Source organism: Schistocerca cancellata, chromosome 4, assembly GCF_023864275.1.
Source record: "Schistocerca cancellata isolate TAMUIC-IGC-003103 chromosome 4, iqSchCanc2.1, whole genome shotgun sequence".
NCBI classification, from domain to species: Eukaryota; Metazoa; Arthropoda; class Insecta; order Orthoptera; family Acrididae; genus Schistocerca; species Schistocerca cancellata.
The window spans coordinates 403,198,794-403,211,043 of record NC_064629.1 but is presented as its reverse complement, the minus strand read 5'-3'; the positions used below and the strand labels follow the sequence as shown (position 1 = coordinate 403,211,043).

Genomic DNA, 12,250 nt, shown 5'->3' with positions numbered 1-12,250 from the left:
TTAGAAACTGAAGCAGGTAGGGGTCTGCAAGTGGCTCTCTCAGTTTTGACGAAGTCAAATGTCCGCAGGCTGTATCTTACACTCTAAAGTGGAATATATATAACACTCTAACTTCTTGACACCATAAAATTTTGTACTGAACCGGACCTCAAATCAAGACTTCTACAATATGCACATGACTCTCTCATCAAATGAGACATCTAAGCATGTAAATAGAACACTTTACTGCACAGTCACTCATTTATTTTCCCGCTGTGGGTAACAGGATTTGAGCAACCACATCACATTTTCTGGCAGAGTTTCAAGTACCTCTTATGTCATGTAATGAGAATTATCTTCTCCAACCCTCCCAAAGTGGTATCCCACTGCCCACCCAACCTACACAATATTCTTGTCCATTCCTATTACACCCATGGACCCAACCCCGTGCCCCATGGCCCATAAACCTTTAACAGACCTATATGCAAGACCTACCTGATACATCCTCCCACTACCACCTACTCCATTCCCGTCACAGGCATCTCTTAATCAATTAAAGGGAGGGCCATCTGTGAAACCACAAGTTTGCTTTACCAATTTAGCCGCAGCCACTATGCAGCATTCTATGTGGGCACGAGCACCAACAAGCTGTCTGTCCACATGAACAGCCACTACCAAACTACAGTTAAGAGACAGCTGAGTATGCCACCCAATACCATGTGCTTGACTCGACAACTACTTCAGAACCTGTGCCATTTGAATTCTTTCCACAGATGCCAGCTTTTCCAGATAGCACATATACCCCTGCTTCTTTCCTTTTCCCCTTTGCCCCACAGCACAGCCTCCCAATGCTGCACCTAGCAGCCCACCATCTTGTCCATCCTCCCTGCCCCCAAAATCCCTGCACACTGCCACAGGCCGTACTATGACACCTTCCCTCACCCCTACCCTGTTAGACCTCCCCATCTTCACACCACATCCCTTCTGTAGCCTCACTACCCACTCCAGCCAAGATCACAACTGACTGTTACAGTCATGCCTTAATGTCCAGAGATGAACAGCCGCAATTCCTGTTTGTCTTCTATGTGCATCTATATCATTCATCTGATTGTGATGAAACTTTGGGGAGTAGTTGTGTAAAAGCCTGCAAAGGTTTCAGGAAGGGTGGAAGAACAAGAAACCTCCCACAGGGGAGGAATGGGGGTGAAAAGTGGATGACATAGCAGCAAAACTCAGAAATGAATTATGAGTAACTCTAAAATATTTTTGTTTGCTGATGACACTAGCTTGGTAGTAATGGACGTTGTGTGCAACATTGGATTGGTTTCAAATAGTGCAGTTCATGAACTAAGTTCATGGCTTGTAGAAAATAAACTAATGCTAAGTCATAGTAAGACTCAGTTTTTACGGTTTCTAACTCAATTCAACAAAACCTAATGTTTTAGTTTCACAGAATGGGACTATGATTAGTGAAACTGTACCATTCAAATTTCTAGGTGTTCAGATAGATAGTAAACCATTGCGGAAAGCCCACGTTCAGGATATTGTTCAAAGACTTAACGCTGCCATTTTTACTATTAGAAAGGTATCTTAAGTGAGTGATCATTCAACACAAAAATAAGTCTACTTTGCTTATTTTCATTCTTCTATATCATATGGTATTATATTTTGCGGTAACTCTTCCCATTCTAAAAGGATATTTTTGGCCCAGAAATGGGCAGTTCGGGCAATAAGTGGTGGAAGTTCATGAAACTGCATTTGGATCTACCTCTGCTTCTTTCCTTTTCCCCTTTGCCCCACAGCACAGCCTCCCAATGCTGCACCTAGCAGCCCACCATCTTGTCCATCTTCCCTGCCCCCAAAATCCCTGCACACTGCACAGGTCATACTATGACACATTCCCTCACCCCTACCCTACTAGTCCTCCCCATCTTCACACTCGTGTACTGAAATGTTCCATGACCTTGGAGATTTGCTCCTCAATTTGATCTTACAGAACTTGATGTGTAAATAAACAAACAAAATATCCCTACAAGCCCCATTTGTGAGTGTGGAGATGAGAAGCCATGACATGTAAAAGATTCAATAATGACCGATGTTAGTATCAAGTTCATAATTTTCAGGGTTGCTAGGCTCATTGGTGGCATCCCCCAATAAATATGAACCCCTATGTGTGTGACTGTGAGTGTGAATGTAAGTGTAACAAAGACACATCATTATATCTCTTTAACAACTGAAGCAACTGCTGTCTAACATGGTAAGTGTATCATTGGAAAAATTACCGTGACAGTAAGACATCCGTATCATCCCTATGGCTGAGGGTTGAGATGAAAAGGGGTCACATAAAAGCATGACTCAAGAATGCTTGGTGCAATTTCAACCAAATTTTGGTTGGGTGGGTGGATGAGAAGTGTTTGCATGCAACCTGTTGCTATTTCACTCCTGTAGTTAATTGACTTGGAACACTTTAAAAGTGAGAAATGTAATGTATTTCTTATTTAAATTGTTCAAAGTGTCAACCAGGTCACAAGAATGGGCAAAAAAGGAATCAGTGTTTAACCATATATAGCTCTATCTGGAATGGCATCTGCAGTAACCTCATGGTGTATAGGATATCAAGTTCCAATTGCAGTAGATATTGATCAACATGCTATGTGGCCACCATTCAGAAACGTCACGCCTCTACATCCACTCATGTTGCATACTATATCAAATAGAGAAGAAACTCAAGTAAGTGTGACAGCCTCTACTGGTTACTTTTTTTCCTCCCACAATAAACAACTTGTTAACCATGATGATGTTATCAGTTATTCATACACAAGGTGCTGCATTTTCTATCGCATGTCATGAGGTTCCAACATTACTTCTAATTGGACTTTATTTCTTCTTTTTTGTGAAGTATCAATATTCATGAAAACATGTCTGTATGAATTATTTATTTAAACTTACATGTGAGGCAATCTGAGACAGTCAGAGGAGTGTTGTACCTTTGTTTCTCTTCTTAGCATTTTTTTTATTTTTATTCATTCTTCATCCATAAACCTTATCGATTCAAGCACATTATAACTTTTACTCAAAAGTATTGGTAAAGTGGACATTTGCAGTGATGTTATTGCTTGTCTGGTTTTATCAAGTAATGTAAAACAGAATTTAAATCAAATTTTGATTTAATTGTTTACATACTCACAGTGATTGTTTCAATTATATTTCATGTAATTAATGCATTCTGTCAAAAGCCCATAACATTGCTTACGAAAACAACAACCCAGATAATGATGAAGCCATGGACCTGAAGGTGAGGAACTGCATCTCTAAAAGGAATGTATATTATTAATAAAACAAACTGTGGTCAGCTCAGTTTTCAATCAATTTTATGCTACTGTTTTATTCAGTAGTGTTATGCCTAACTCAATCCATTCAATCTCAAATACGATTATGATTGCTTCCTTTTGATAATAAATATCTTTCTTGTACAAAAAGACTTTGGGTGTGAGACAAACTCACATATGGAATAACTGAAAAGGAATAAATTGAACAATAAGAAACTGTAAGAAATACTAGGGAAATGTGACAATTCAAGGACATGATTTTAATTCAAATGGTGTTGTAGAAGATGCTGAGAAGGATATTTATAACTTTCTTTTTGCCAAAGACACAAAAAAGAAGAATCAAATCACAGTAAGCAAGAAATGATCTTTCCTTCAAAAATGGAAGAAATATGAACACTGGCACAAAAACCTTCAATTGATTAAGAAGTCAGTCTGTTAATAGCTATACCTAATGACATTTGTGATGTTTCATTGACTGAACCAATTTCTTTGGTCATTTGAAGTTACTGTTATATACACTCCTGGAAATGGAAAAAAGAACACATTGACACCGGTGTGTCAGACCCACCATACTTGCTCCGGACACTGCGAGACGGCTGTACAAGCAATGATCACATGCACGGCACAGTGGACACACCAGGAACCGCGGTGTTGGCCGTCGAATGGCGCTAGCTGTGCAGCATTTGTGCACCGCCGCCGTCAGTGTCAGCCAGTTTGCCGTGGCATACGGAGCTCCATCGCAGTCTTTAACACTGGTAGAATGCCGCGACAGCGTGGACGTGAACCGTATGTGCAGTTGACGGACTTTGAGCGAGGGCGTATAGTGGGCATGCGGGAGGCCGGGTGGATGTACCGCCGAATTGCTCAACATGTGGGGCGTGAGGTCTCCACAGTACATCGATGTTGTCGCCAGTGGTCGGCGGAAGGTGCACGTGCCCGTCAACCTGGGACCGGACCGCAGCGACGTACGGATGCACGCCAAGACCGTAGGATCCTATGCAGTGCCGTAGGGGACCGCACCGCCACTTCCCAGCAAATTAGGGACACTGTTGCTCCTGGGGTATCGGCGAGGACCATTCGCAACCATCTCCATGAAGCTGGGCTACGGTCCAGCACACCGTTAGGCCGTCTTCCGCTCACGCCCCAACATCGTGCAGCCCGCCTCCAGTGGTGTCGCGACAGGCGTGAATGGAGGGACGAATGGAGACGTGTCGTCTTCAGCGATGACAGTCGCTTCTGCCTTGGTGCCAATGATGGTCGTATGCGTGTTTGGCGCCGTGCAGGTGAGCGCCACAATCAGGACTGCATACGACCGAGGCACACAGGGCCAACACCCGGCATCATGGTGTGGGGAGCGATCTCCTACACTGGCCGTACACCACTGGTGATCGTCGAGGGGACACTGAATAGTGCACGGTACATCCAAACCGTCATCGAACCCATCGTTCTACCATTCCTAGACCGGCAAGGGAACTTGCTGTTCCAACAGGACAATGCACGTCCGCATGTATCCCGTGCCACCCAACGTGCTCTAGAAGGTGTAAGTCAACTACCCTGGCCAGCAAGATCTCCAGATCTGTCCCCCATTGAGCATGTTTGGGACTGGATGAAGCGTCGTCTCACGCGGTCTGCATGTCCAGCACGAACGCTGGTCCAACTGAGGTGCCAGGTGGAAATGGCATGGCAAGCCATTCCACAGGACTACATCCAGCATCTCTACGATCGTCTCCATGGGAGAATAGCAGCCTGCATTGCTGCAAAAGGTGGATATACACTGTACTAGTGCCGACATTGTGCATGCTCTGTTGCCTGTGTCTATGTGCCTGTGGTTCTGTCAGTGTGATCATGTGATGTATCTGACCCCAGGAATGTGTCAATAAAGTTTCCCCTTCCTGGGACAATGAATTCACGGTGTTCTTATTTCAATTTCCAGGAGTGTATTTTATAATTAAATTAATTCTTACATAAAAAGACATCTTTTACAAGTAGGTTGGCTGGCTTTAAAAGTGCACCATTACTGCCATACACTTGCTGCAAGGGATTTCATATTGTCCAGATAAAAAATGCCTCTTTGGAATGTTGCTCGAGAGTATAGCATGTTAGATGTTCAATGCATAGTGGGTGCATTGTCATTATTTAATGTATTACTGCCAGATGTAGCGTATGTCAATGATCCCCCCCCCCACCCCCACCCCCCCCCTCTCTCTCTCACTCTCTCTCTCTGTGTGTGTGTGTGTGTGTGTGTGTGTGTGTGTGTGTGTGTGTGTGTGTGTGTGTGTGTGGGAGGGAGGGACGGACGGACGGAGGGAGGGAGAGAGTGAGGGAGTGAGGGAGGGAGAGAGTGAGGGAGGGAGGCTTCAGGGTAAGATAAATCTCTCTTCTGCAGAACTGTTAAGCCCATTAATTCCTAGAAAATTACAAACATAACTTCTGTTCCACTTCTATAATCTATAGTAATCCATATTTACCAGGGCACTGAGAGTGTGCATTTAAGAAGAGATGCAATAGTTCAACCAGTGTGGCCATGCATACAGAAGAGCAACCAACAGCAACATTTGTGCATGTCACTATGATGACATACTTATTCCAACTAAAGTTTAATGAGTAAATTAAGATCTGACATTAGCTTCAACACAGGTTAATGAGGAAGACTAGACAGAAATAATTACACAGAGAAATAAATGAGAGTATGATAATTTTTTCTATCGGTATTGAAACAATTTGATGCAAATTTGTTGAATCCAGTTTAACTGTTAGAACAAAATGTGCGAATGAACAAGTAGACATGTCTCATAACTGAAATTAAGAAGCCAAAGAACATGTGGAAGAAAACCTTGTGTTTTTCAATCACAGATAGTCCATTGATTTTTTAATGCAAGCATCTGACTTCTCTTTGACAGCACATAGTTAGTGCTAAACATAGAACAGAACTTAGGTAATGTCTTATGAAATGAATAGTTGAAGTACTGAAGAATTTTGTGGTCAGCCTAAAATGTATGAGACATTATTTCATAAAAGGGGAAAGGGCAGTGCATGACATTTATTGCTTTAGATATGTCTTGTATTTAGTTACATAGCACACTGGTTCTTACTAAGAGAAATTTAATTACTACAAAGAACAAACTTTCATGCATTTCATGCAGAACAGATCTACTACAAGAATAGTTGCATTTCCCAGCAGAAAACGACAACTTGAAATATTTTTATTTCATGACTACACCCTTTTTCCAACAAAAAAAACTTGACAAAGTGGAAGCCAAAAAGTAAGGTTCTCTAATTACCATAACATTGCAAACAGTTAAACTGTTATCCAAACAAATGTAGTGAACTCTTAATTGTGCAAATAAATCAAATACTGATGCTAAATTGTTAATATTGTTTTACTATTAGCTGTTAGTATGGAGAGAGTAGAATCATAATTGCAATACATCATAAATTTACAACTGCTTAAGCCCTAAGAAATCTCTCCCTGTTATTAACTTGTTTCTTAAGTGCAGATTTCATGCCCAGAACAGTGCCTCAACATTTTACACAGTTAAACTGATAAAATTATCAAGTCCCAAGGCAAGGCAGTATCCAGATGAAGTTGCTATCTCAGCAAGGTACATTAGCCATGAACCTTACTTCTGGACTTTCAGATCACTGAATTGATACATTCCAAAGTAATTACACAGTTTACATTATTTTAAAACAATGTTAATGTTAAGCTCACCTTGCATGCAATGGAAAATTTAAGTTCAATTAAGGCATTCACAAGGCAAGACATCAGAAGGGGCAGAGCAGAAGGAAAGAAAACCACATATAAAAGGAAAAAGAATGAAAGAATTGTGCCAACTTAAGGCCAAACACAACATTCAGAAATAAAGACTGCTTTAAAGGCTTGAGAATAATTAAGCAGCCCATGGAAGACAGAATAATGCTCTTAACATTATAAACAACAATGTATAATTAAGACTAAGGTGATGTGGCTTTCATAAGTCAATTTACTGGACTGAATTTACAAATGCTCTGATTAAAATTTCTCTATGATAACCCCTTAAATTTCTGAACAGTTATTTAAAATTTTTTGACACTTTTTTTATCAGTGAGTAATACTTTATAGTATTGGCCATTAATTTTTTTTAAATCAAGAAAGATAAATAAATTTTAATATTATTTGACAGTATATGAGCATGTTTGATAATGTTTTGTAATGAGTAAAGAGATATTCAAAGCATTTCTGTCAATAAGTAAACATCTTGTTGAACTGATGAAATAATAAACCAAATAAAAATTGTAAATAAGTTTTTAAGAGCAGATATTTGCACAAGACAGCTCTGTGAAAGACAGAGTATTAGCATGTGAAAAACTAAACCCCTACTGCCAGTTTAACTACATAGAGCAGTCCATAGAGTGAAAAAGAGTTGAAGTTTTGGATAGTACGTCACCATTTTGCAACATTAACTACTTATAGTACTTCATGCTGGAAAAAGAGCTCTGTGCTGCACCACTGGTATTGGTATGTTCACTGATCTGGATTTCAGGAACCAAAATGAAAATTTTCAGAAGCCATGTTAACAAAAAAATTAATTTCAGTTAAGTAACATAATTTATTGTTTCTGGAGTGTTACTCAGCAGTTTTATATATATATATACTTTGCTAAAATCAAGTGAAAATTTGTTGAGTGGTCTTTACTGCTTTCACTGCATTTAATGTCATTACAAGGTAAATGAACTGATATATAATGGAAACAGTTAAGTTTTGATATGTAGTCAAGACAATACAGTACACAGTTATGCAAAACTGAAGTAAGCATGATTCAGCTATCACATTGCCAACAGGAAAGAATGTAATCTGAGAGGTGATATGAGCTAATAGAATCAACATATGAGTTCTATTCCTTTTCTTCAGTGCTACTAAAATTCACAAGATACTAATCAGCAGTAAGAAAAGTAAATACCTAACAAGTGAATAAGGTCAACAAAACAAAATAAGAGCAAAGTGCTATCTATAGCTATTAACAAACAGAACACTTGTGGCAGTCTCTTAAGTGCCAAACATGTACTTAAATACTAAAAACAGATAGGTGACAGTACTACCAAAACTGCAATATTGCCGAGTATTGAGGAGATTGTGTGAACCGGCAGTAGCACGAGTTTCAGCCAGCGCCAAGGAGCGGGTAAACAAGCCAACACCACCACCACCACCACCACCACCACCACAACCACCACCACCACCTCCTGATGTCAATGAGCAAGCTGAGGACCCCGAACCCATGGAAACCTCAGCCTCAGAGTATGAAGTGGTACTCATACACTTGTGCAGTTTACGGGTACCTTGGGACTTTGAGCGCCTGACTGGCTCGGGTGGCCTGGCGCGCGGGGAACAAGTGCTGCCAGCACCTACATTCTGTTTGCCCGCAGTCGGGGAGACGCAGACACCGTTTATCTACAAATTGGGGGCGCACAAATGTTAGACAGCACTGAGTTCTGTTAGTACATCAAGCAGTGATTGTCATTTATCTTCAGAATGTCCCACAAAAATTACAGAACAAGAATTAACATTATGATAATCTGGCATTACACTCTAATATAGCATTAACTACAAGATACATTTAGAAATATATAACTAGGTTAGAAAGTATACGAAAGTGGAAAAATTAGACAATGCCATCATGTTAAATCTAAAATTTGTTAAATGGGGGATTATTACTGAAGATATATGACATCTTTTAACCCCATTGTAATCTGCATTCCATTATAGAAAATAACAGCTATATGACAAACAGTAGCATTTAACAGATACGGTTTATAACAAAACAGGACTATGAGCTGTTATTTTCTTTCACCTTCCAACTATAGTACAGTACATGGCAGCTATCTTACTACAGCCTCTATCTAGTATTTACCAAACACATGTATACCGAAAAGGTATTTAAGGCAGCTATGGTCGCCATCTGAATCCTTTAAAAGGGAAACAAGAAACAATCATAAACCACCAGCTTTAAGTGCAATGGAATGCTAGACATCAGTGTTAAAGCAATAATAATAAATTAAGATTGTAAGAGGATTAAATCTAAATACACAAAGCAAGACAGAACTGGGAATATTCGTCACCCAATGGCTGTAAAATTAAGCCTGAAAAAAAAAGCTGTGTGGATTAGTAATAAAGATATCTGGGCATTATGTCAAACTGTAACTGATTAATACTTCACATTTCACTGTTAGCATTATTTATAGTGGAACTATTTGGAAAACTATTCTGCAAGACAGGGAAAGGCAACACATCAACTATCTATGAAGTAAAACAGAACACCAGCACAAAAATTAAATGTAGGATGCTGAGGAGGAAACATAAGGAAAGACGCTATTAACCATTCCCTTATGCTTATTAGAAGAAATAATTTTTATAATAATTGATTAATAAGCAGTTCCAACAACCATTCCTGTCTACTGCACCACACTATTAAAACTACATAATCTAAAATTATCCAAAATATTTACATTCAGTCATTCAACCATCCATTCCAAATTACTACAACCCTTCTAATGTGCTCGATTTTAGATTGAATTCATTTAAAATTCAGACATGATTGAGCAATCAAACTCCAATGGTGTAAACTTACTGAAACGGCGCATCAGATTTCCAAGTGAAGGTTGGTTTGTGCCAGCATCGTCCTTGTGCCTCAGGTCATGGAGAGAATGATCAGCCTTGTGCACTCTGATGTTTGGAACTGACAGAAAGTGGCCTTCATGTTTGTCAACAGATTTTTTCTTGCTGTCTTTTCGTGGGGGCCTGATAGGTTTTCCATCTGAATCAAACAGTGGTAGATCTACTGGTCTGCTGAGTTTTGTGACAACTTTATCTTCAATTACATGGCTATCATTTGATATTCCATCTTGAGTTTCATTGCTTTTAATACTGTCAAACAAATTTTCACTACAATGAACATCTTTAGTTTCCAGACTTTTTGTAACTGTTTCTTCTGTTGACTGAAAGTGGTTGTCCTCTGGGGACTTAATCACTATTTGTGCGCAGAGTTCTTGATTAACAGGTAAAGGCTGTTCATCAGAACCTTCACTTAGATTACTGGTTACACAAGGTTCATCACAAAATTTTGTTGACACTTTTGAGCCTTCAGACAATACAGTATTTTCCTTAGAAGGCTCAATTGGAGATGGTTCTGTTGAGGGAAGTGAGGGTATCTGTAAAACTTCTGATGATGATGAACAGTAAAATACTGCTGACCTCTTTTCTTTATTGCTGTTTTGGTTATTTTCTGATGTGAGTGGTGGCATTACAGAGAAAGTATTTTTAAATTTTTGGTCCACTCTACTAAGCTGCTTCTTCAAGCTAAAATTTTTCCAAGAATGGCTCTTCCGCCTCCCTTGTTCACTGCATGTTTGAAAATTTCCACTTCCAGAACCTTGTTCAGCTGGTGAAGCTGCTTCTCTCATTTCACTGCCAGAACACTCCCCTGCTTCTTCACTGTGGTCAGCATCAGGAGTAACAATATTAGATGATGAATCAGAACAGTATCCACCAGGAACCAAATGTTTCTTGTCTTCCTCTCTCTTTTCCTGCTCCTCAACCTTCTCTTTCTCCTGTTCCTCCTCCTCCTTCTCCTCACCAAAAGCAGTGCCTCCATTATCTACCACATCACAGTCATCTGCTACTTTGCAGATAGGACTGGACAGGGAAATGGCAGCATCTACTGGGAGCACAGAAGGTTCAACACATTTTCCTGTGTTTCTAGATGAGGTCACCTACATGGGCATGCATGGATGAAGGGAAGGGATAAAAAAGAAAAGAAAAGAAAACTATGTAATATGGTTCACTGGAAGTGGTATAATTATAAAAAAAAAATAATAAAGAGGCTCTACATGGCAAAGTGACTTTCTGTATATACATTCTAGCGCTTACTGCTACTACTCCACTACTGCAGCTCTGATGTGTGACAGTTTTCTGTATAGAGAAATATAGGTGGTGTGCACAAGTTTAACAATATATAAACCAACTGTTAAATTATTACCAGCACTGCCCTGGCAAACATTTTCTGAAATACTATCACTGTGGCATTACCAAAATGCATAGCATAAATACCAGTTTATACAAATTACATTTTCCTTGATATTATGTTTCTTGATGGAAGTGTCCAGTGTATATAAAATGACTGTGTTACATTTTTAAAAAATAAAAAAAATATATCAATAAAATGACAAAAACATAGTAAGTATGTCATATCCATTAATGATTTTGGTGTGTGAAAGTAAGAATAGGACAGGAAGATAGAATGCAGATAGGAAGAGAAAGCAACTCAGAGCCCAGCATCATGAAATGGAAAAGGATGAATTCATACATGGCACTTACTCAAATGAAATACAAATGTACTTGACCATAAGAGAGCTGTCCAGTGAGGAAAAAGTGTGACATGGCAATGACGGTGAAACAGATGGGAAAGGATATGGTGGGACAGTAACAAAACAGATAAGTGAAAAATGAAACAAGTTTTTTACAAAAGCAAGAGGTTCAAAAACAGATGGTAGCCAATGGAAAGACCTCTGGTATAAATATAGAACATACAAATTATTGAGACACCAAAAGTCATTATTTTATTCAATGTTAAATAGCTTTGCATCATTGCACAGATAATGAAGTATGGAAGTAAGTGTCACCACAGTATGAAAAAGTTTCACTGAAAGCCTGTGCATTTGCATTAACACAAAATGCACAGATATGTGTACACGAATGCCTAGAATGAAATATCTGATTATCACTGAACTATCTCTTACATAACAGAGAAAGATATATCCATTTTAAAATACATAAAATAATTTCTGTATTAGTTCAGAACACAGTGAAGAATGTCATTTCACTATTAGCCAAACTAAAGGATTGGTATCCAAGTAATAACGATGGCTGCCACCCTGGCCAAAAAGGAAACATTCAATAAACAGAGGAA

At 39.2% G+C, this 12,250-nt stretch overlaps 1 protein-coding gene across 3 annotated transcripts in view; it reads right to left on the bottom strand.

The window, feature by feature from the left end:
* LOC126183238 (syntaxin-binding protein 5) overlaps window positions 1–12,250 on the bottom strand; it is a 976,467-nt gene that overhangs the window by 144,144 nt on the left and 820,073 nt on the right. For 2 of the 3 annotated variants that reach the window (XM_049925028.1, XM_049925029.1), the window contains exon 14: window positions 9,914–11,054. In XM_049925028.1, the coding sequence (XP_049780985.1) occupies window positions 9,914–11,054 (1,141 nt within the window). Of the gene's footprint in view, window positions 1–8,624; window positions 8,737–9,913; window positions 11,055–12,250 lie in introns of all 3 variants that reach the window. The other variant, XM_049925030.1, reaches the window with a different exon arrangement.